General features: G+C 32.4%; 1 protein-coding gene across 1 annotated transcript in view; it reads left to right on the forward strand.

Moving 5' to 3' along the window:
• The window catches only part of LOC123702669 (octopamine receptor Oamb), a 113,267-nt gene that overhangs the window by 58,452 nt on the left and 27,173 nt on the right, over window positions 1-27,642 (forward strand). The window contains exons 2-3 of the mRNA XM_045650431.1: window positions 9,566-9,765; window positions 20,796-20,938. Coding sequence (XP_045506387.1) covers window positions 9,648-9,765; window positions 20,796-20,938 — 261 coding nt within the window. The 5' untranslated portion in view covers window positions 9,566-9,647. The remainder of the gene's footprint in view (window positions 1-9,565; window positions 9,766-20,795; window positions 20,939-27,642) is intronic.

Here is a 27,642-nt window from a genome sequence, read left to right on the forward strand (position 1 = left end):
AAATTATTTAAAACTAATTGTATATAGTGCTTAAATAGAAAATATTATTAATTATTAACCATTACATTGATGTACAAGTGAAAATTATTGTGAAACACACCTTCTATGGGATCTACGCAACGTTTAACTTTTTAACGCGGAGGTCAACGTGTCAACGGTTATCCCAATTCAAATATCTTCGATAAACCAGGGGAGTACTAGTTTTATATTTTCATATTTAATTATAAACAACACCTATATTCATTTGTATTACCAACACCGCTCATATTTAATGAGCTACGTCACAATAAATACATTGGCACAAAAGTTACCGTCTCACTTTGCTTGACAAGTTGGAAGCAATTTAGAAGACAAAAACTTATCGCCCCAGACAATATTATTCTTTACTCTTTACTACATCATACCGTTAATCACTTATCAACATTCAGTACTACCATAATAGTATTCAAAATATATAATTATCTCATACATTTTCTTTCATCTGTTTCAGCAACTACAAAATACAATATGCTGACCCGCAAGGCAGTAGCTAAGGACATGGAGAATAAATTAAAAGCTGCACTCCATGATTTGAAAACTTCACAATCTTTATGTGAAAAACTCATACAAGAGCGGGATGAAAGTGAATTAGAGATTCAAGAAATAATTAAAAAGAACTCTCTTCTAAAGGCCGAGCTGGCAGAACTACACATGAAATACATTTATAGTGAAGACAAGTGCAAAGCCCTCCAAGACATTGTGGACAGCTTCCAGCAGTGCTCTAGTGACCATGAGATGGCTCTTAGCCGTATCGCTAAGTTGGAATGTAGCCTAATGGAAGTGCAAGAGGACAATCCCAAGCGGCAATGCAACACACCAAGTAGTCTTCATGATGAATTAGTTGAATGTGGACAGTTAAGTGGCTCTGTAAACTTTAAAAAAATCAATTTCTCTTCACATAAGAAGTTGAAAAAATACCTTAGATTAAGTAAGTTTATCAAGCGTACCCAATCAATTGTTAGAAAGAGTTCTTTTAAAAATGTAGTTCAATTAGAGAAAGTCAATAAAAATCTGGTTCAAGAGTTAGACAAATATCATAGGGATCTAGAATATTATAAAATCTTGTATGATGTAGAAACAAATGAATTAAAGGAGAAGATAGACTCTTTAAGTCAAATGTTAAATGATGTCAACCAGAAGTATTCTGCTGCCCAAATGCAAATAAACGAGCATATACAACAGGCAGATGACTTAATTAAGTTGAGTAATGAAAATATGGATCGCTTTGAGTCGCTGACCAATAAATATGTATGTCAGTGTTCAAAAAGTGACAATGAGCAAACGTCGCCCCTTAAGCTTGACTGCACAGACATACATAGTGTTAAACCAGTGACAACAATTTCAACTAGTAAAACTAAACACCTTTCCGAGCAGGAAATTATTGTGTTGTCAGATAGTATTGGTCAGGGTTTTGGCGCTATGCTCAACAATTTAGGGCTTAAAGTCACTAATATTTGCACTCCGAACAGTTCATTTAATTATATAATCAAATCACTTGATCATTTTAGCTTTAATAAGAATAATATTGTAATTATACTATATGGAGATAGTTTAAATATAAAAAACAAGGATATTGATGTAGGATTTCAAAAAATGTTGGAAATTAGTAGTCAGACTAAATGTAAATTTATGTTGTGTACATTGCCGTACCTACCTGGTTTGACACAAGAACAAAATAGATTAATTCATAATATGAATTTAAAATTGTATAATGTAACAAATCATCATCGTGATGCATTTCTTTACTTTGACATTAATTTGTGTATTAAATCTTTTACTTTGACAAAGAATACAGTGTATCTGCCATCTAGATATAAGCGAGAACTTGCTATGTTAATAGCATATAATATTAACCAGTCTGGTACATGTTTGTTATCAGACCCTGGATCTACTATAATTTTATGTAGTAGTAATAATAATTATATACACCAACCTTGTGTTGACAGAAAATCTAGCCCTAAGCTAGATTTAAACTAGTATATAAGACAACAGCTAAGCAGACTTTTTCTATTGTACATCAAAACATTCAAGGCTTGGCTAGCAAATTATTAGAAATAGAATTATTTTTAAATCATAATAGAATTAAGGTTTTTTGTGTAACAGAACATTGGCTTAAACAATGTCAGTTGGTAATAAATATTGATAATTATACATTAAAAAGTATATACTTCAGGACATATGCTATTCATGGAGGTTCTCTTATTTTTGTACACAATAGTGTAAAATGTAAAGAACGAACTGACATTGTTAGTCTTTCTGTAGAACGGACCATTGAACTGTCCTGTGTTGAACTGGAGCGTTACATTATTGTTTGCGTTTATAGACCCCCTTCCAGTGACTATAATATGTTTGAGACAGTCATGGAAGAAATATTAAAGCGTTTAAGTAGGAGTAAAAAAAAAGTTATAGTATGTGGTGATTTTAATATTGATATACTTTTACAAACACAAACGGCTACACGAATTGTTAATTTGTTTCAGTCATTTAATCTGTATAAACTTTTTAATGAACCCACACGAATTACACCTACTTCTGCAACCTGTATTGATAATATATACTGCGACTGCTTCTATTTAGAGAAAAATATTCTCAATACACTCACTTCGGATCACTGTGGCCAGAAAGTAGTTTTTGAATGGGATTGCTTACCTGAATTTAAAAGAATTAATGTTAGGCCTATAAGTAAAAAAGGCATTAATAAATTTAGAGATAATATTAATAAAAACCTGCCCGTACTGAATGATCAATCCTGTAATAATAATCCTTGTGAAATGTTTAAAAATCTTTTCAATTTAGTTCATAATGAATTTGAAAAAATATTCAAAGTTAAATCTTTAAATATTACCAAGGATTTACCATTTAGTAAATGGGCGACACCTAGCATACATAGGTGTAGGATCGTTCTTTATGAGTTATATGGTATGAAGCAATATAATAAAGACCCATCTTTTCTTAGTTATGTTAGAAATTACTCAAAAACTTTTAAAATTGTTTGTTTTACTGCGAAGCGATTGTATATCAGAGATAAAATACGCGAATCGGATAATAAAGTTAAAACAGTTTGGTCTATTATTAATGGTGAAATGGGTAAAAGCAAATCAAGTAATACTATAAAACTTGTAAATAATGACAGGGTTATTGACAAAAGTGCTGATGTTGCGCTTGCTTTTGAAGAATTCTTCAGTAGTGTCCCTGTTACTATTACTAATAGTTTAAATTCGTCTTCAGCACTTGCAGAAACCTTTTTGAGGGACCATGTTGCGGGGTGCAGTGCATTATTTGAATTACGACACGTAACTGCTAGTGATATTGTTACTGCCTTTAAGACGCTTAATCTAAAAAATACTTGTGATCTTTGGGGAATGTCCGTAAATTTAGTTAATAATATCATAGAAAATATTGCGAAAAATTTAGCTTTTATATTTAATAAGTGTTGTGACTATGGTACATTTCCTAATTTACTAAAGCTTAGTAAAGTTATACCTCTATTTAAGAAGGGCGATCAAGAAGACTGTAACAATTATAGACCTATCTCTATTTTACCAACATTAAGTAAGGTATTCGAGAAGTTAATATTAAACCAACTGAGTAGTCATTTTGCATCTAATGATTTACTGCACACCAAACAGTTTGGTTTCACAAAGGGGCGCTCAACCACAGATGCTGGGGTTGCACTTCTAACACATATATATAAAGCATGGGAAAACTCAAAAAATGCTCTGGGGATATTTTGTGACCTCTCCAAGGCATTTGACTGCGTTGAACATTGTACTTTGTTACGTAAACTTAATCACTATGGAATTAAAGGAAAAGCACAGAACCTCATAGCGTCATACCTGCATGATAGGACACAGACTGTAGTTGTTAATGGAGAACGTTCTAGCGGTGCGTCAATTAACATTGGTGTTCCACAGGGGTCAATTTTAGGTCCCTTCTTGTTCTTGGTATATATCAATGATCTTCCCTATTATTTGCAGGATAGGTGTGAAATAGTTCTGTTTGCAGATGATACCTCATTAATTTTTAATGTGGATAGGCATGACCCAAATGTTGACGAAGTGAACAGTGCTCTTTTACACATATCTGAATGGTTTAATGCCAATAATTTATTATTAAATGCCAAAAAAACCACTTGTGTTGAATTTTTACTTCCTAACGTAAAAAAGTTGAACAGAGATATTACCTTGAACGGGGAGGTATTGCATCCTACTGAGTCTACTGTATTTCTAGGGTTAACATTGGACGAGAAACTACAGTGGGGAGCCCATGTCAACACCGCTGCAGGTAAGCTCAGTTCAGCTGCATATGCAGTCCGAAAAATAAGGCAACTCACCGATGAAGATACGGCTAGACTGGTTTATTTCAGCTACTTTCATAGCATTATGTCCTATGGAATTCTACTGTGGGGCAGGGCTGCAGATATAGAAACTATATTTATCTTACAGAAAAGAGCCATTCGCTCTATATATAATTTACGTGCTCGGGATTCACTAAGAGATCATTTTAAGAATACTGGTATCCTTACTGTACCATCACAGTATATATTTAATAATATTTTGCATGTACACAAAAGCTCCGACTTACACACAAGAGTAGGAGATAGACACGATTATGGCACAAGGAACAGGAATAGAATTGAAATGCCATTTTTCCGATTAGCTAAAGTTAAAAATTCATTTATGGGTCAAGGTATACGCTTTTACAATAGAATTCCTCACAATATTAAAGAGTTTAGTAGTTCTAAATTTAAAACTTATATAAAAAATGTATTAGTTCAGAGAGCGTACTACAATATTCAGGAATATATGGACGATAAAAACCCATGGAGGGTTGTCGCGTAAAAACCACAAGACAGTTCATTGGCATATTATGATATATTATGTAGTTAGATATAAGTTTCATATATTGTAATATTTACATGATTTTAAAAGAGCAACTATGGAGTTTCTTGCCGATTCTTCTCCATAGATCACTGCTTTCCGAATCGGTGGTAAATGTTAAAATAATTATGTAATGACGATTCGAAAGTGCTACTAAATAGTAGTCTAATTGAATAAATGAATGTTTGAGTTTGAAATAGGATGTAAATCAATAACTTGGCGAAAATGAATAACAACACACTAAAAAAGTGAAGAGAAGAAGAAATTTCCAAATGGCATTTAATAAATTTCGTAGCTTTTAACAGACAAACAAAAATACCTCTTACAAAAATGTACTAGTCCAGTACTAATGTGACAATCTATTGTATTCTACCGCCATTACAATTTAAATATAGGTCACGTGAAACTAAATATAGCTCACTTAGTGCCTAGATATAGCCTAAATAAAAGCTGAATTGCTCCTAGCACGCGATGCCATTGCAAGGTGAACGAAACTATAATGCTCAGAATTATTGTTAACTCAGTGACAGCTTAACTAATTTCGCTATTTTAGGGGCTTGAGATTATTTACTCTCTCTCTCTCTCTCTCTCTTCAGCCTTTCTCCGTCCACTGTTGGACATAGGCCTCTCCTAAGGCACGCCATTTGGCTCGGTCTTCGGCTTTTCGCCGCCATTCTGTACCAGCAATCTTGCGTATATCGTCGCTCCACCTTGCTACAGGGCATCCTACACTACGTTGTTATTTACTGTTAAGACTAAATTAGATGTTACTTTTTTTTAAATTTAAATGAGAATAGATATATAATATAACATAGTGATGTGAATATTATGATTAACAGTTTTCTCAAGAAACTCATACTTCAAAGTAATGAAAACCTTCATAAGATGAGCAACAACACAACATAATATCACAGTATTACAATTGGGAAATAATATTGTAATACTGTGATAATATATTGAATTAAAACCTAAAAAAACTTGAGCGATGTCAAGAGACATCCAGGTGGAACGAAGTGTTAAGAGAGAGACAGACAGAGAGCCACGTGCACGCCGCGGCCGCACGGCTTAGCAAAAAGTGTCGTGACAACTTTTCGTAAGAATTTTTTCCGTCTAGCCCCCTTTCAAAATGCGCGATAAGGAACTTCGTTCCAAAACTATTATAAATAAACAGGCCACATTCTTATCATAAGTCATAACTAATTATGAAGGAACTTACAAAAATAAGTGACATAAAACCTAAAAGATTGATAATTTCACTATACGTATAGTGAGTTTAGATTTAAAAAAAACACACACACACACAATTCACTCGAGCACCTTTTGAATTGTCTTTCTTTAAAGAAATCTAAACATGCAGTTTCATCAAGAGGTCACAATACAAAGTATAAACACATAAATTAGGTAAGTATATACTTCAAACATTTTAAAACTCAAATCATTATAAAATTCTAGTTTCATTTCAAAATCCAATACCCAAAAAGTATCTCTATTACTGAATCGCAATGTTCGAAACCAATTATTTGTATCAAATGGAATCAAACAAAATAAATGCAGCTGAGTCGCTCGAGCGTCGCGTCCATTAACTGAGGTGTTAATTGGAAAATTCACATACATCTCCTCGTCTATTATGCGCGCCTAGTACCTCTAGATGCATTCAGTACGACAGTTTATTCAGAGCACAAACATTGTAATCGAAATTGTATTTTTACACAAAAAAAAATAACTATTGTTCGTTGTAGGAATTGAAAAATCATTTTTTCTTCTTTTATATGCGCCAAATGCATGTAGATGCATCCAATGCAACAGTTTATTCAGAGCACAAACATTTGCAATTGAATTGTACTTTTGCCTTAAATAAATAATTATCAATCATGGCAGTTAAAAAAATCGCACTTCCCCTTATTTATGTGCGCTTAGTACCACCTCATAGCAGCAATTTGAAAAAAAAAACACATTTCCTCTTCTATTATATGTGCGCCTAGTACCTATACATGCATTCAGTACACAAGTTTATTCAGAGCACAAGATTGTGATCGAAATTGTACTTTATTTCGTAAAAAAAATATAATTAACTCTCGTAGCACACTCGTAGCAGTAATTGAATAAAATCCTAAACATTTCCTATTCTTTTTTTTATTCAGGAGATCCAGAGATTACCCACCTTCAACGTCATAAATTTTCAAACTTTACCTCTTAATTTATAATATTAGCTAGTAGATAGTTAAGATAGTATAATGTTAAGAAAAATGATTAAAAGCTCGTAGCACAAATTGGAAAAATCACATAATATACACCTAGTTTTTGATTTATTCAATACAAAAGCTTATTCAGACTGCATACATACATTGAAAATATGATTGATAACAGATAGTATCAATCAATTAACTAATGCACAATATTCATCCTTTCCTATCTTTTTTAGTTATCCCTGTATGAATCTCGATATTTTCAATATTTTTAACAAATTTCGTCTATTTTATATTAAACTGTAGCTGTCCCCCGCGGTTTCACCCGTATTGCTCCGCTCCTGTTGGTCTTAGCGTGATGATATATAGGCCTTCCTCGATAAATGGGGTATCTAACACCGAAAGAATTTTTCAAATCGGACGAGTAGTTCCCGAAATTAGCGCATTCAAACAAACAAACAAACTCTTCGGCTTAATAATATTAGTATAGATTTAATCAGAATATGGACATAGTACATAATAGTTAATAGCTTAATATAACAGACTGGACGAATATTTTGCTTCTTTTACTATGCGTTGAAAATAGTTTAATTCAGTGTTGGGTATAAAATATTTTAATTCAATATTTATAAACATTAATTTGTAAGATGTAACAGTGATCCTGAAAGAAAACTCTACTATGCTGGAATAATCATATTTTATCGGAAATAACTAGCAAACTAGCTTTCCGCCCGCGGCTTCGCCGCGTTTTCAAGAAAAACCCGCATAGTTCCCGTTCCCGTGGGATTTAACCCGGGATAAAACCTATCCTATGTGTTAATCCAGGTTACCTTCTATATGTGTGCTAACTTGCATTGTAATCGGTTCAGTAGTATTTGCGTGAAAGAGTAACAAACACACACATCCTCACAAACTTTCGCATTTATAATATTAGTAGGATAGTAGGATAGGATCATATGACTAATCATTAAAATAATATTCCTCCAACTACTTTAACTAAGACAACAGAATAGTAAAGTTTGAAATGAAAAGCCCAACACAATAGGCTTTATATTACGTTATATTCAAGGTGTTCTGAACAGAAGAGATAACCATCTCGGCTCATACAAACTACAATACATAGTAACCCTTTTGGAATTCGTGTGTTTGTTCATAATATCTGTTGTACACGGAACATACTTCACGAAGATTGACTTTGTTAATAATGCTTATTAAAATCCGTACTAATATTATAAATGCGAAAGTAACTGTTACGCTTTCCCGCTTAAACATCTCAACCGATTTTGATGAAATTTGGCACAGACAATCTTTAGACCCTGAGAAAGAGCATTGGCTACCGCTAGTATTAAATACGTATGTTTGTAAATATTAAGTTTTATGTAAACTTTTAACTCGGTCTAATTGTCGGTCTTTGTTAAATATGTGCGGTATTTATGTTGTTCTATTATATTTCATACTATAGAAATTTGCGCATAATACTATCCCTAAGTAATTATCAAAGCTTGTAGGTACTAAAAAAACTACATTGCATTGTATTAACATAATGTCATGCGTATAATAATGTTACTGAAACAATAAGTTCATTATGCAATATTTTTTCTGAAGTGTAAATAGAGAAAACGCAATATACTAATGAAAAACTAGGGGTTATTTGTATCCGTGCCTCTGGTTTGTAATATGCAATCTTTCATCTTTAAAACAGACATATTATTGAGGTTGTTTTGTTGATTGATAAGTTAATTAATTTAGGGTATTTCTTGACTTAGGATAAAGATTTTTTTTAAAATGATTTATAGGTTATTTATTATATTATTCGAGTAAGTGATACATACTGTATTTCGCATTTACTATAGAAAACGCTTTCATTTTTTTTTCGAACAGGATCTAATTTTTATTTCATACAACGATTCGAAACTGTCTTAGTTTAGGGAAATAAATTATTTTAGCATCGAACCCACTGTAAATCTATACCAACCTAGCCATTCACATTTGTGCCTATTATTCAAAGCTACAATAAAAGGACACGTTTCATTACTGCTTGATGCACCATTAGTGAATTGGTTTTGCGTCGTTATTTCACTGACCGCACTGTGGTTTTTGATTGAACTGTTTTAAAGGGATTAACTAAATAAATACCTATTTGAATAATTGTTCTATTCTGTATTGTATACATCTTAAATATACTGTGTTATAAAATAAATATGATACGACCTTGTATATAATTAACGTTGTATATAAATTATTATTATCAATACAGTACATGATGTTGAACAGTCCATAATACAGCGTAATTCCGTTTTTAGATAAGTATTTATTAATACGTATAATACATATATATCTGTCAACTGTGTTATTAATTTTATTCAACAATATTTTAAACATCTATTCGAAACAATAATTGGTTAACCAAAAAAAAATTATACTATAAAATGTTTAAAGAAAAATCCATATTGTTCACAGGGTGTTCACAAAAATGCGCGCAACATAACCAAGAACGGGCGATGCGCCGCGCGCGCGCGCACTCACGTGCCAAGCGCGTACCATGCGCTCGCTAAACGTGACTGCGTGCGCGGCGCTACTGGAAGACGTACGCTGGGACGAACCCACGAGCGTCGCGAGCCTTGCCGTGCTCGCCCTCATCGATGTACTGGTTATAACCGGTAAGATACGAAGAAGTTTAACAACGTATCTGCGTCGACTGCGTGCGCGGCGCTGCCTCAAGTCTGTGTTTTTATCATTAGTGAGGAATTTAGATTTCCAAAGAACACCATATTTCATTTCCATACGATTCGCAGATACATATGCTAGCAGTATAGAATATCGTAATAGTTATGATGCGGTAAAATATACTCACGTTTATTGTAATGAACTAGCTGCAATAAAAGTTAAATAAAAATAAATGGTATGCAACGCTTTCTAATAATAAACTAAGCAACGCATAACATTTATACGTTGCGTTATTTTCTCAGCACTCATCATATTATGTAAGCATTCAATTGTCTCTTGTCTGGCTGAAAGCTAGAATATCATATGCAGATAAAATGAAATAGAAAAATTGCCTGTAATAACTCGTTTCCATAAAAAAAATATTTTCAGTAAGCCTTTCTTTGATTGAATGAACTTCAGTCACAAAAATACATTCTATTAACGAGTTGGTTACGTCAATACTAACTTACTATTCCCGTAACGCAAACTTTGTTCTCTACTTCAAAATAACTAAAGAGGAGCAAATGCCAATAGCATACGGAAAACCGTTGATACTCCACTATTGATGTGTGTTCTGAGTCACTGCGTGTAGCGTTTTGTTGTTCAATAATCGTATTAATAATTTCGTATGTGAAACCAAACGAAGTGGATAGTAAATTTTTTAACACGAAAAAACTGGTGTGTGGAAATCTGACCTTTCCATATGTATTAACACATTCTGAGTGTATGTACTTTTATTTCCTATTTTTATTTGCACCTTTTATAATGCTTCGCTATGCTCCTTCTACTATCCAATTGTTCATTTTTTTCAAACTTTTCCAATATCCTAAGGTTGCCTGGAAGATATCGCTTCTTAGCGATATGGCCGCCTATTTGTACAGCTCCATTGTTTGTGTATTATTTTTGTTTGATTTTGTTTTGTTTTGTGTGTGCAATAAAGTGTTTTTATTTATTTATTATTTACTTAGTTTGATATTCTTTCTGACCAACGAAAATATGTTCTTTAAGTTAAAATCTATAAAGCCGTTTTTGCATTGTGTGCCAAAGAAAATATATACAGTAATTATTTCCTATATAAATTATAAAAAATCATTCTATCTTTCTGGTGCAGATGGGTAAATAAATGATTATAGAGACCGCTTACAGAAGTGAAAATTTGTAAACCTCATAAAAATTATACTACTTTAATGACTCTTTACAGTATTTTCAACGTAAATTGAAATCCATACTATTTGTATTCTGAAGTTTCATTATTTATTAAACGTGTCGGCGACTCTAAATATAGTTAAGAAGGCTGCACTGTAAAAATCTCAAATAGAAATGGCGTCTTTAGTCGGCTTTAAAAGAACAATTCCAGCGAAATGTAATTTGCTTCTGGATTTACATTTTGTTGTATCATCTATCTGACTACCTGGTATAAGACTTTATTTCTTACTAGCGGTCCGCCCTGGATTCGCCCGTGGTACTAATTTTGCAAGTAAAAGTTATAAGCCTATGTTCTTTCTCAGGGTCCAAAGATTGTCTGTGCCAAATTTCATCAAAATCGGTCCAGTAGTTTATGAGCCTATTCATTACAAACAAACAAAAAAAGTTTTCCTCTTTATAATATTAGTGTAGGAAACAACACAGATAAAACATAAATTTACCTAGTTTTTCAGCAACCAAAAATTACAAGTAGGTATAGCGAAACAACGTCACAAAAAGTATTCAATATGGACTGCAAATTGAGTTAAAAACGAAAGATCTCCAGACGTATTCAATATAGCTCTTGATACAAGAGCCTAATTAATACGATGTACCTATATAGTAAAAGCGAATCTTTCCGCCTTACGCCTGCTCTCTAAACAAACGGTGAACGTATTCATTTATTCCGAAGTGGGAGAACCATTAGCAAATTACATTAGATTGTACGCTGTAGGTATAGAAACACTTTGATAAATTTTGCACAAGAGGCAATTTTTAATAAGGTAAATAGACTTTCTTAAATGGCTTTTGCGCCTCATATTTTATACATGTGCGATTCGTAAGCGAATGAAATGTTACCGCTTTTTTAACTTTAGCGTCGCGGTGTATATAGGGTGATTCTTTTTTGTTAGTATTTTTATACTGTTTTGTGTTTTTGCGAATGTTCCAGTTTTGGTAAAGTATGATATGAATTACTTCATTTTATAAATGTGTACCTAGCAATAGATAATATTATATGAACACTCGTTGAAAATAATTCAAACTCAAACTCAAACATTTATTTATTCAATTAGACTACTATTTAGTAGCACTTTCGAATCGTCATTACAAAAGTATTTTTAACATTTACCACCGATTCGGAAAGCAGTATCTCTGGAGAAGAACCGGCAAGAAACTCCATTGTTGCTTAATGTATGAAATAACATGAATTTAAAGGAAATTTTATAAATTTAAATTTATGGGTCAGTAAAGTAATGACTTATTTCATACTAGCTTTCCACCCGCAGCTTCGCCCGCGCAGTAAAGAAAAACCCGCATAGTTCCCGTTCCCGTGGGATGTTCCGGGATTAATCTATCCTATTTCCCGGGGTAAAAAGTAGCCTATGTCCTTTCTCAGGTATCAAAATATCTCCATACCAAATTTCATGCAAATTGGTTCAGTAGTTAAGGCGTGATTGAGTAACAGACAGACAGACAGACAGAGTTACTTTCGCATTTATATTTATAATATTAGTATGGATTACAATATTTATTACTTTGAACATGCTCCTAATATTTTTGAAACCATGAACGTAAAAAAGAAATACATAAAGTAGTTTTACGTATTAAGAGGATAAAAGTTATTTTCGTAAAGCTATTTCCTTCCGATAATCCGTCAAAGAGATGCCCTAACTATATTTCAGAAGACATGAGGTACACAGAAACATACTTATAATATGTTAGTTTAATGTAAAAATATAAACAGAGCATTGTTACAATCGTATAAGTATTTTTAACGCTATTAATATTATAACGGTGTAAGTATACGCATGTTTATGGATGAATGGAGTGAATCTGCGGTGTTCAACTAGTTAAATATATAAGTGACATTTAAGCGCGTCACACACGGTGAAGATTATATAATATTTTATGTTAAGATTCTCTAATATAAAACGTTATAGTATCTTAAGGTATCCGGTATCAGCGTTCTGACCATCATTTTTCTTTTTGTCATTGCGTACTAAGACCCCTGTAGAACCGCCATCCTGTTACAAAATATGACCCACAAAATTTATTGTATGGAAACCGCAGCTAGAATTATGACTACATATGTTCATCATCATCATCAGCACATATACACGTTCTCACTGCTGGGAAGCGTGCTTCCTATGTGGCTATTACTCCAAAACTTAAAAATGTATAATTTCATATAATAGATAATATTGTGATATATTATTTTATGTATTTGAAAAAAAAATTTAACCATTATAAAATAACAACTTTTCCTATTAACCTCAAACATTCTAGAATATTTTTTCATAACCAAATTTTCCAAATAAGTACCTATCTTTAACCAACAAAAACTTCAAAACAAATTTAAAGTCGTTTTTCACTATACCTACCCTGTCTACATCCAATATCAAAGTTCCCATAAATCATCATTCACTTACCAAAGTCTACCGAAATGCCACAATTCAAGCGACTTCTTAACGAAACAAAGTTTCTCGTATATTTATGGCGAATTTCCTTTGAAACTTTCTTCGTTGTGGTTTTAGTAAGTTGAGACGTTTCAGACTTTTGTAATATAAATGCTTTTATTAATATTTGCGACGCAGTCTGGGTGAACTGTTTGCTGAGGTCGTAGTTTTTGGAATCTTCGAGTCGATATGGTCATTTGTATGTTTCATCCTTTACTAGCTTACCGCCCGCGGCTTTGCCCGCTTTGTCTAAGACCTAATAAATTATGTACTAAAACCTTCCTCTTAAATCACTCTATCTATTAAAAAAACGCATCAAAATCCGTTGCGTAGTTTTAAAGATTTAAGCATAGGTACAAAGGGACATAGGGACAGAGAAAGCGACTTTATTTTATTACATTTCGTCTAGGTTTTCTAATTTAGATTCAGATTATAATTTTGGATCTTTTTTATTGTTTATGCGTTAGGTTAAATTAGGTACATTATGTTCATATTCATGATTTTTATCAGATCGATGTGACAAAATATATCTTACGTGCGTTCTTAATTATTCTGAACTGAAAAATGAAGAATATTAGTTCAAAACGCCTTTCTGTATATTTATTTATGCAAAAACACACTGGAATTAAGATTATAAATCGCCTATTGAATCTGAATTCAGATACGCATGCCGGTAGTGTAATTTATTTATTTTTTATTAAAAAAAGTAAAATGCACGCAGTCAGAATATACCTCGATATTGGAGATACAAATAGTAACCAATTGATAGCACTCTATCAGCTTTGATGTTTAATAAAGTTATTTAAAACACATTGTTTTATCCACTGTATCGCTTTTACTGCGTCGTATAATTTTATTAACGTCATCTATCTATGTAACGTAGTGACCAGCTATATCTACCTATGTAAATATCGGAATTGTCTATTTTCAGATCAAAGTTTATTTTTGCTCACCCACATCATATTGTTATGTTTCCTCTGATTGTTGGGTTGCCTGGTAGAGATCGCTACCTAGCGATAAGGCCACCCTTTGCTGTTTCTGTAGTCTTGTCTTTGTTATATGTATTTTAATGCAATAAAGTATTTTTCATTCATTCATTTCAAAGTATAACTCAAATACAAATCATTTCATCAGATTATAAGTTTTTAGCTAATTTTTTATTGGTCAAACATTTTTTTATTATTCTTGTGGCTCAATTTGTATTTGATAATATCTCTTTAGCAGGTCGTCAAATTCAAAAATGTTTATTGTTATTCATTGGTCATAATTAAATAATATTACAATAATCAAGGAGATTCTTGTGAAGGTGATCTTGTGAATAATGTATACTTAACTTCGATTTCATAAATATACATAAATAATAGGATAAATTACAACACTTCTACAGTGTCACGTCTCACTTCTATTAGAGCGAGCTATAATCGTAGGTCGGGGGTAAGGGAGCATAAAGATAGTGGCATAGACGCTTTTTATAGAAGCGATGACTCAATGGCTTCAAGACCTTCGCATTATAGGTCATGGTTTTCTATTCGAATTTTAATTTTGAAAGCAAAGTCCACAGTTCCATATTACTAAATAAGCTTACTCCTTGATGACGATATTATCTTGGCAATAAACTAAAATACAACAGATTTTTCGATTTTTGCCAATAAACAGAAGCAGGCAAAGAATATCTCTCTAACTTTTCCAGATACGTTTGACATTTGTATTACATTAAACAGATTTAAAACAAGAAAGTGATTTTAATATTTTTGGTTTTACGGCATATAAATCTATACTAATATTATAAAGAGGAAAGGTTTGTAATTATGTATGTATGTATGGTTTTCACGCATAAACTACTGGACCGATTTTGATGAAATTTGGCACAGACAATTTTTAGACCCTGAGAAAGAACATAGGCTACCTTTTGTTGCGAAATATGTACCACGGGCGAAGCCGGGGTGGACTGCTAGTGCTTAATAAATATAAAGTGATCGATTTTTTTTCTATTATTTATAAATATATTATATTTATAAAAGAAAGTGATGACAAACTGATCTCTAAATCCAGAATTATTTTTTTTAATTATTTCCAAAACGAAGCAAGCCCACATTTCACATTTTAATATTCTGATGGGATTCCTTTGTCCAAGAGTAACAAGAGTTTGTCCGAATTAAAATTACAAAACCGTGCGCATTGTTTACAAAACAAAACCATTGATCAACAAAGGTTATTCAGCGATAGCCTGACGAGTGACAAATAAAATCCTATTCAAACATAGTCAGAGTAAACACAGAAAGGTTTCAAAGGTATGAAACATTGAGATAATAGTACTACGTATGGAGGAGACACCACGAACAAAATCTGTGCGCCATTTTTTTTGCTTTAACTAAGTTTTAAAAATTATTATCTAGTTAGGTACGTACCGATGAAAGTAATTCCTTTGCACTTTTCCGTATTATTTGTGCAATATCGTAACACACACAAAGGCATATTTGATGCGTTTCACTTTAAAACAATAAAAAATGAGCGTGCAGTTACGCCATAGGGCGTATGTTGAGCGGAACATAAGTGATGTAGGCGGTGTCGTCTCCATATGTATATCTCAATGGTATGAAATTACAATTTTCCAGTCGACCTCCGTTGTAACGAATTTATCAAATCCCCTTTTCTTTGCTTTTCTGTTTTCTGAGGATTTTAAGAAATGTATTGTGAAGCACATTCAGCGTCGATAAATTCGTTTCCCTTTGCAGCAGGTTTCGCCAAGTTTTTTATCACGAAGGTAAAGTAGTAGTAAATCACTAAATTTCAATTTGTTTATTCGATTGTTATTTAAACAAATCGTTTGTTATTTGCTATTAATTATAATCGTCGACAAATTGTGAATTTATTTAGTTTTCTATCAACCGTCAATTGTTTTACATGAATGAAATAAAATATACTGTAATGTATACGTATCAGTTACCTTACAAAAATTTAAGTATTTTTTATGTTGTAAGCAGTACGCAAAGGAAACTGTATAGGGTTCAGCTTTATTTAAATTATTATGTTATTGTAGGATACCTTCAAGTAGATTATTCTAAAATTATCCATGAAATACACTACCTTCACTATAAGTACTTACTTTACAATCCAAAATAGCTGGCACGGTGACTCCGTAGACCTGTGGACTCAACATTGAATATAATAAACTTTATTTACTTACATAAATATTTTGTCCTTATAAATATTTTCCAATCCCAATAGTCCAATTAATCGTATATAAGTATATATAAAACCGTTATCATAATCCATCACCGCTAGATTACCAAAACTTTTCTCATATTCATGAAAATAAATAGTTTTACATCGCAAAAAATCAACGATTTCAACCTAAATCTGAGCAATCAACCGAATAGTTGTTTGACTATCCGTTCCCAGTAGGCTCACTGAAAAGGTTAACCTTGTATAAGATACATGACGTCAGTCCAAATAAAATAGGTCTATATTTCTTTGGTGAATAAAATCTATTTGGAATTATATTGCGTAAAATGAAATCGTATTGTATGAATCAGTGTAATTGTGTAGTGGTATTTTTTATTTTATTCTACGAATATTTTAGTACAGAAGATAGTAATAGGCCCTCCGACATCAAGTTAGAGTTGCAAAAATATATCCTATTCCTGCAAATTTTAATTATTACGAAAAATTGCACGCACCGAAAACATTGTTTTGCTTTTGATTTTTTTTTTACATAGATAGATAAATTTTTAATAGATTGAGGTGTTTTTTATTGAAGTATGTTTTATATCATATAGATTTAATGCAAAAAATATAATTAATTTTAAATAGCAAGTGTACGTTAGTTGTCAGATTATTAACAGTTGTCTATACGTGTAGATTATCTGGTTTTCTTCAATATTACCATTCTTTATATTTAATCAACAGTATCTAGGTACTTAAAAATATACATTGATACATATTATGTACTTTTAACACATACGATTGGGCATTCATAAAAACATATTCTCGCTTTTCAATCAAGACAACGATTGTATATGTAATCTCAAGTGAACTTAAAAAATATAGTAATATAAACCGCGGCGTTAAAAACGCTCGCTCCGAATGCCCCTTAATTAAAAATACTGCTTTTCATAGTAAGATAAAAAATATAAACCACATATGTATTCAGAAATACCGACTAAACAAGATAGGTATTATGATTACTGTTCTTTTGTTTTCCGAGCTTTTGTTCGCTATTACAATTTAATTTTTATTTTAATGTTGCTTTTTGATTTATTTAATAACTATTTATTGTACATTTATGAAGTACCGTGTATAAAGCTATTGTTGATTAATTATAGTGTAAGGAATTTTATATTTAAACTAGCTGTGCCCCGCGGTTTCACCCGCATTGCTCAGCTCCTGTTGGTCTTAGCGTGATGATATAATATAGCCTAAGCCTTCCGCGATAAATGACTAATGAGCTATTTATCACCGAAATAAATTTTCAAATCTAAAAGGAAGGCTATAAATCATCACGCTAAGACCAACAGGAGTGGAACACTGCGGGTAAAACCGCAGAGCACAGCTAGTTATTAAATAAAAGGAGGAAATGGTATTTTAGTATTAAACCCTACATCATAATCTATTAATATATTACATGTTTGAGCTTCTAAAAGCCCTCTTTATTTCAATCAAATCTAATCCATGCATTTGTGAGATAACAAATGATAATGTTGAAGATAAATTATAAAGTGCTTTGACAATTTCACTAGAGTTCTGTGTAAATAAGTTTACGCGAAAAGTTGAATCTACAGATTCAGTATCTTAATAAATAGGATTTATTTGTATTTGGAAATTAAACATTGTAGTATAAATAAATTATTTTTAAACATATTCTTTACTACAAATGCATACATTGTGAGGTGAGAAAATTGCCTACATCTTTATACATATGCAATTTTTTAATTTAGATGGTTAGCGTAATGCGTTTATAAAACTGTCTTACACAGTAAAGTTGAATATCTGAAAATAGAATAGCATAGGCCATAGACTATAATAGGTAAATAACAAAACTGTATTGTTATAAAAAAAAATGTTGCATAATTATTCAGAATCATCAAAGATGACCAAGTCATATTTTATCGTTTCACATCGTCTTCATATCACTCGATTAAAAATATGATAGACATGAATAAAGAAAAACCGAGACTGCAACCGACATCTTTAGAATGTATTATTGTCAATGTATAAACGGTGCATTTACACCAAACGAGCGAATGCTCATTCTAACACCGCTATGTCAAATTATTTTAGTGTAAACAGGCGTAGAGCATTCTTTCATTGTTCTTAGTGCGTTAGAAAAGACTCTATGCAATATTCATTAGAACATTGCATAGAATCTTTTCGAACGCTTTCGAACTGAATAACACTGAATACGAGTTTTCGTTTATACTAAAAGATCACGAAAGAATGCTCTTGCATGCTATAGCTCTTTGTTCGTTTGATGTAAATGCACCGTAACGGTGTATTGATTTTAATCGTTGTACTCATTTAATATTTAATTAAAATGTCTTTCATGTAAAGGTTCTATAAATAGTTTAATTGATACAATATCGATGGCAGTGTCGCTATTTCTTCTTTGTTCTTGCAAGATATTGTTCGCAAAGTTTTTAGTTATATTTTTAGCGATATCTTTAGTAAATTTATTTCAACTTCACCATAACAATCAATTTTTTTTAATAATAATTAATTGCATGGAACAAAATAAAATTATATTCGCTATCGTTCGATTGATGTTAATAATTTCTTATTACCATGACAGATAATATAATACTCATCATCATCATCATCATCATCAGCCCATATACGTTCCCACTGCTGGGACACGGGCCTCCTATGAGGGTACAGGCCATAATCCACCGCGCTGGCCAAGTGCGTGTTGGCGGATATATAATACTATAGAAGTATTATTACTCTATTAGAAAAATGGAACGTGTAATACAATAAATTACTAAGTAATAATGTGTATAGAAGATTGATGGTAATATAAAACTACCGTCGTAATTCTGTACAAAATTTATTCAAAATGGCTTTTAAGTTTTTTTTTTATTTGAAAATTTTACGAAGATTATTAATTTATTAGTGTATAAATCAGGACCTATCAACATTGTTATTCAACTTTCTTAAATATACACAAAATGTCCACAAAATAAATCAGCCTCTTTATCGTTTCCACGAAGATCTAACCAAAACATAATTAACTTTCCGACTTCCCGAAACTTTGAGAGGAAGCGAGCCGATTGATGAGTTTTGCATCACATGATGTGGGTTCAATCCCCATGACTGGATAATATTATTTGGGAATAGCCATTTTCTAGTTGTATTATACGTATGGTACAAGTAGCATAAAATATATTATATATAATAGTACGCCCAGAAGGTTCACTCCCTAACAAAAGTAACTTTAGGCATAAAAATTGCTAGCTAGCTATATAAAGACGAAATCTTTGTATATTACTAAACTGTCATTGTATCTGCAGACATAATAAAAGGACCTGAGTCAGAAATAATATTAATTTTCTTTTGATAATTATGAAAATAACTATAAATATCGACAGACCGATTGGCTTGGTTGGTAGTGGGCCTGCCTTCCAAGCCAGAGGTCGTGGGTTCGATTCCCACCCGGGACAAATAATATTTGTGTGATGAACATAGATGTTTGCTCTGTGTCTGGGTGGTAGGTAATTATCTATACAGGGTTACTTGTAAAACACCAGCAACCTCGCAGGACAAGATAGCTAACATCATAAGTAACAACATTTGTTCTACGAATTTTGATAATTTGTTAGATTTTATTTTCATAAAAAAATAATTTTCATTTAATTTTCCGTTTGAATATTATAAACTCTACGCGCATCCCAAAAATTACGTAAACAAGAAGCGAACTAAAGGGGGAAGGGGGCGTCGCGTCGTCCTTTCGATAATGAATAGAACATAGACTTACAAATGTTAGGAGAGTACAATTAAAGCTTAAAAAATCATTTAAAAATAATTTATTGCGTTATGCCAAAAGTCGTAGAATAAATGTTGTTACTTTTGATGTTAGCTATCTTGTCCTGCGAGGTTGCCGGTGTTTTACAAGTAACCCTGTATAATTATTTATTTAAAATTATATATGTATGTTTATCAGCCATCTGGTTTCCATAACACAAGCGAAAAGCTTAGTATGGGATCAGATCGTGCCGTGTGTGAAAATTGTTCCGAAATAAAAATTTAAAATATGATAATGATGATCAATACAACATTTTAACAATGCCAATGAATATAATTATGATTATGGTGATGACAATGATAATAAATGCTACATTCTCTTACAGGCAACTGCCTAGTCATAGCGGCGGTCCTCTGCTCCTCCAAGCTGCGTAGTGTGACGAACCTGTTCATAGTCTCGCTGGCGGTTGCGGATCTGCTGGTGGGCCTTGCTGTACTGCCTTTCTCCGCGACAAGGGAAGTTTTTAAGGTAAATAATAATTAATTACTTTGATCTATACTTAATATTATATTCTAGTGCTATCTATACTATAATATTATAAAGCTGAAGAGTTTGTTTGTTTGTTTGTTTGAACGCGCTAATCACGGGAACTACTGTTCCGATTTGAAAAATTCTTTCGGCGTTAGATAGCCCATGTATCGAGGAAGGCTATAGGCTATATATCATCACGCTAAGACCAACAGGAGCGGGTGAAACCGCGGGGCACAGCTAGTCTTACTATAAGTTACTTAATTATAAACAAAACTAAACCAGCGATGATAAATACATAATTTGTGGCGTTTAAAATATCATTAAATTAATTCTCCGCCACAAATGGGATCCCCTAACTTACTATTTTACCTTTGTAATGAGTGTTCATTTATATTATACATTGGTAGTCGTCACGTATGTCAGACGAGTAAACATTAGGGAAACAACTTAATCAGACCATCCCTTACTATGGGAATTTAGAATAGAAAAACATTTATTTAATTATTTTGAACTAAATTGTGTATTTATTTGATCTAAGTAATGCAGCGAAATAAATAATATTTTTTCTGTGATTCTACTAAACTATAATATGTTGCATTCAGATATTTTTTTTATGGAGAAAAGTTTTTTTCTGTATTTTCTATATGTTGCATTCATATATATTTTTACATAATATTTATCAAGAAAAGATTTTGTTCTGGCAAATGTAAGATATCTCCAATCTCGATTGCATATCTAATACAGGAATTCGCACTAACGCTCTAAAGCTCTTAACAAGCTTAATTTAAATTTATTTATCAGTTTAAATATGAGATGGCATTCAAGTAATTATACTTATCTATCTAAAGATTGCTCCTTGGTACAGTGGTTGACGCGTGAGCGTAGAACCGAGGGGTCCTGGGTACGATTCCCGGTGGAGACGAAGAAAAAAAAATGTCTCGGTCTGGCAGGACACAGAAGGCTGATCAGTGATCACCTACTTGTCCCTAAAGAAAATCGATCAGTGAAACAGATGTAATAATGCATCTGACCCTTACCCCACTAGGGGATATGGGACTTCACACTACACTTTATCTAAAGATTCAATTACATACAAAGATTGGTAAATTACTGGAAAATCGCATGAAATGTCTCCCAAGAAACTCATTCGTTCAAAATTCCATTAAAATTGTATTGAAATTTCAAGGAATCTCGAAGTTTCGATTCGAGAAACTATCGAGTGAACAATGGTAGTACTTGTAACATCTGTTACCACAATTTAATTCAATTGAAGATGTAATAATGAATATTTATACGAACCTTACGAATTTCCTCTTTGAAGACTTTTAATTTTGTTCATTTTCTGAGATTTTGGGATGTTTTTGTTAATAGTGAGGAAATTAGTTTACATTTAAAATGATTATTACAAGTGATATAAATTATTATTAAACGTTTTACCAGCGTTGCTCCTGTCCTATTAACCAGTTACCAAATTGTAACATAACGACTTAAGGCACTTCAAAAAGAAGTGTAATGGAAATAAAGTACAATGCTTGAATTTGACTGAAATTTTTGACGAATATTTTTTCGTTGTATGTGAAAACTAGCTATTACCCGCAGCTTCGCTTGCGAGGAAAATAGAAATTTTCATGATACTAACTTTTCATCCCGTTGGGGTAGAATAGTTCAAAATCCTTTCTTAGCGGATGCCTACGTCTTAACATCTACCTGCATGCCAAATTTCAGCCCGATCCGTCCAGTGGTTTGGGCTGTATGTTGATCACTATTGTGTCACTATGTCAGTCAGTCAGTCAGCCACTTTGAGTTATATTATAATATATAGATGTGTAACAGTGTTTTTTTTTAATATAGAGAATAATCAAAGCCCTATTTTAAATTGGATAGAGAAGAGAACCCTTGTCTTACAAAACTATAAATTCTCAACGATTTATTAAGGGTAACTTTACTAGGCGATGAGATAGATCGCTCTTTTACCTTATATTAATCTTTAATTGTTCATTATACGTTCCAAAGGTAGGGTATTATTAGGCCGTAATCTATGTTTTGACAATCTTGTAAACTAAATATAATTTAAAACGGGTTTGATATTACCTTTTGGGTTTCCATTATTTAAATTACTGAAGTTATTATCATATAATTATGCATTCTTATCTACTTTATACATTTGAGAATGTGTACATTATAAGGTAGTTCTATATATTTGTTTTATATTTGTGTGTTTGTTCCAGTTTCCTCTATGTATTGCTTAACAAACATAAGTGAATTTCATAAAAATATTCCTTAAAGCTATAATATGTGACTATTTAGTGCGTTTGATTCGAATCCAATATTCCTACTTTTCCTTATCGTGAAGTTTCCCTAATACGTATATTTCTTACACCACACGTTTACATCTTAGCTATTTGCATTGTCGTCACAGATAAAACGTTTCCGACTACGTATCAGCACTTTGTGGGATTAGGGATAATATCCTACTAATATTAAAAATGCCAAAGTTGAATGAATGAATAAAAATACTTTTTTGCACCAAAACAAGGAAACAATACGAAAAAATACATTAAACAAACACGTATCAAAAGGCGGCCTTATCGCTAGCAGCGATCTCTTCCAGGCAACCTTTAGTCGAGGATCAAGAGAATTACGTGAAAGTTTGTGAGAACATCCATCCAATGTTTGTTACTCTTTCACGCAAATACTACTAAACCGATTACAATGAAATTCGGTATGTAGGTAGCTGAAGACCCAATATAAGACATAGGCTACTTTTTAATCCCACAGAAACGAGAACTATGCGGGTTTTTCTTTGATAACGCGGACGAAGCCGCAGGCGGATATATTTAAATATAAATCCTTACTAGGTAGTAAGTTAATAACATAAATGGGCAGTGTGTTTGTTTGTCTCCCTTTCACGTCGTAATAATATACCGCTTTGAAACATACTATCATTCGTAGAATCCGTGGGAGAATAGTATATTATATTAGCGTTTCAATGAAAGTAAATAAATATACAAAAAGTAAAATAGAGTAATGAATCAGATATTTCTAAGATAAAGCTTGCGTTTCAATTAATTAAATAATAATTTTTTGGCGATATTATATTTGACAATATGATTTGTAATAATGTATGGGTGATATACCGAGATAAACATTTAAATCCTTTTATAAAAAATTAACCGAATCACATTTCTCACTTGCAAAGCATAAACGGGTGCAAAACGTGTTCTTTTTATTACAAAATCAAGGGTTTTACGGGTTCAATTTCCGTCTAGGTACGTCTATGGTAATACGGGGTTTCCGGGGGTGTTCGTGACGTCATTATTCGCTTCCTCCCTCTAATATTAAGAGGGGTAGGTCGAAAAATCACTGACTGTATAATGATAGTTTCATAGTGTTTGGCTTATGATACTTACATGGCTAGTAAATCTGTGTTTTTAAAGGTTTTGTTATTAGTGACTAGCTGTCTGCCCGCGACTTCGACCGCTATATACTAAAACCTTCCTGGAGAATCACTCTATCTATTAAAAAACCGCATTAAAATCCGCTGCGTAGTATGAAAGATTTAAGCATGCAGACACACAGACGGCGTAAATGTAGTGATTATCTTTCGAATTGGTGATAAGGTGCAAAAAGTTTTAACAAAAAGTCGATGTTGGTTAGTGAATAAAATTGAATTTAAAGTTTTGTGTAGAATATTCACTACATAGTATAAAACAAAGTCGCTTTCTCTGTCCCTATGTCCCTATGTTAAATCTTTAACGCAACGGATTTTGATGCGGTTTTTTTAATAGATAGAGTGATTCAAGAGGAAGGTTTTAGTATATAATTTATTAGGTTTTAGACAAAGCGGGTGAAGCCGCGGGCGGTAAGCTAGTTTATAATAAATTGAAATACAGAAGAAAGTAGGTAAAACATCCATATAACTTTGAAAGTCTGTCCTTCTGTCCAATTCAACACAAATTCATTTAAATAAGCTACTTTCATTGCTTTGAGTCTACAAAATAAGCTAAAAACTTTCGAAGCCAGTCGCACAATCCGCGCAGTAAGTATATTATTACTAGCTTTCCGCCCGCAGCTTCGCCCGCTTTTTCAAAGAAAAACCCGCATAGTTCCCGTTCCCGTGGGATTTCCGGGATAAAACCTACCCTATGTGTTAATCCAAGTTACCCTCTATATGTGTGCTTAATTTCATTGTAATCGGTTCAGTATTATTTGCGTGAAAGAGTAACAAACACACACACAAATCCTTCACAAACTTTCGCATTTATAATATTTGTAGAAAGGATAGTAGGATAGGATTTGTATGAACTGGTTTTCTTTTAATTAAGCAGTTAAATGAAGCTATCTTATACATAGTTTACTGCGTATAACAATGAAAACTCATTGCATAGCTTAATGAAATTAAAACCAGATTAAATGCCGTAGTTAAATGGATTTGTATAATTTCAACGGAGCCTACCCATGCTTTTTCTTCTGTATGTAATAAAAGTCGTCATAATATTTGTTTAGAATAAAGTTATAATATGTAATAAAGACATTTTAATTGTATAATATAGGGTATAAGTTTGGATACTATTTTGTATGTATCATGAAGTCTCGTCAACTGATTAATTTTTACAAGACTTGTACTAGAAGATGGCTGTAGGCCTATAGGCTCTATTTTTTAGGGATTCGAACGCGTGTTATTCCTTTCAATGATTTTAAAAAATCTTTCACCATTGGATATGTACATTGTACATCAACTTGCTGCAACACACTGCTGAGTGCTTTAGTTTAAATATCGTGTTAGTTACGTCACTACATCATCACTAGGTAGGTACATAGTATAAAACAAAGTCGCTTTCTCTGTCCCTATGTCCCTTTGTATGCTTAAATCTTTAAAACTACGCAACGGATTTTGATGCTGTTTTTATAATAGATAGAGTGATTCAAGAGAAAGATTTTAGTATATAATTTATTAGGTTTTAGACAAAGCTGGCGAAGCCGCGGGCGGTAAGCTAGTCACTAATAAATCACATCTAAATCTGAATCTAATGATTTTTGGTTTCATCGAATTTTTTTATACTGTTGGCTGTTCCATGTTTTTTTTTTTTACTGTTGCCTATAAAGCACTTTACAAAGTATTCTTCAAGGGGAGACGCAACTCTGGACCGTTTATTTATTCAACGCTAATGTTTTACGTGAATCGTAAATATTTGAATTACATTCTCAGGCTCCATTTTACCTGGGGTAAGTCGTTTACGTCCTGATGTTGTATTGTATTTTTCCTTTTCAGCTATCTTTATGGAGGTAATTTTAATCTTTGTTTATTTTATTCGGTAATATAACGATGTTCAGATCATTATTTGAGTATTTAGTAATTTCGCGCGTTATTCATTTTCTTTTTTACTTACGAACCTTTTGTTTTTTACCTTAGAACTTTCGACTATTTTTTCATTATTTGAAAGCTGGTGCCTTCCATGCAGGTCATTTAAATTTGGACTTGTTGATAGGAATAGGAAGGCAGATAAGGCAAATAATAATTTATCTAAGTTCCCTTATAGTATTTTAAACTGCAATGATGATCACGTGATGATTTTCAGCAAAGTGTTGTGCATGAACCCACGAAGGTTTCTAAGTTGGTACGATCAGTTCTTCGACCACAGGAAAATCCGGGGTGTACAGTTAGTCCTATCCTTCCTACTAATTATGTATTGTATGTGTGTGTATGTTTGTTACTCTTTCACGCAAATACTACTGAACTGATTACAATGAAATTTAGCACACATATAGAGGGTAACTTGGATTAAGACATTAGGTTTTATCCCGGAAATCCCACGGGAACAGGAACTATGCCTGTTTTTATTTGAAAACGTGGGCGAAGCCGCGGGCCGAAAGCTAGTGGAATATAAAGTCTTGCGTTTCACAAATTACGTAACGATTTCGTTTCCTCTTGTATCTTGGTGATTATATTATTGGATATTTTATTGAATATTCTGCTCCATTTTTATTATCAATCGTTCCATTAGAATATCTGTTACGATTGCATTGATTATACAAAGTGAATTGAAGTGATGAACTTTTCCACGTGTAAAATTGTTTTGTGCGACATTTTGGAATTTGTCGTTGTTGTTGATACTTCTTGAATATTCTCTTTAATTTATTTATTTATTAATTAGTACTTAACTATTCCTAATTAAAGTCTCCTAAAAATAGGATAGGTGGATTTTTAAAGAGCAATTTTATAAGAAGAAAAAATACGATGTAAACCTGGACTAAAATGTTTATTTGTTGAACTAGATTTCTTATAATATCAAGTCAACTTTATTTATTTATTTAACTCTGTGATAGTTGTACAAAACATGGATTACACGGATAATGCCAAGAAACTTCCCTGTACTTCGTAAGCAACACCATTCTATAGTTTAAAAATTTCCAGTAAGTAAACTAAGTAGGTATGTATAAAAAAAAATATACTACTTATGTCAAACGCTTTTTTAAAATCCACGCACCCTTTTTTAATTATCATCTTGTTTCAGTTGAATAACAAATGATGAATAATTCAGATTCGCATTGAAAGGAATCTTCCGTTATTTTTAAATGAATTCCTTAGAGATTTATGCGGTGATTAAAAATATTAAAATAAACTGTACTATTTATCATCATCATCAGCCCATATTATACGTTCCCACTGCTGGGACACGGGCCTCCTATGAGGGTACAGG

Source organism: Colias croceus, chromosome 24 (genome assembly GCF_905220415.1).
Source record: "Colias croceus chromosome 24, ilColCroc2.1".
In the NCBI taxonomy this organism is placed as follows: Eukaryota; Metazoa; Arthropoda; class Insecta; order Lepidoptera; family Pieridae; genus Colias; species Colias croceus.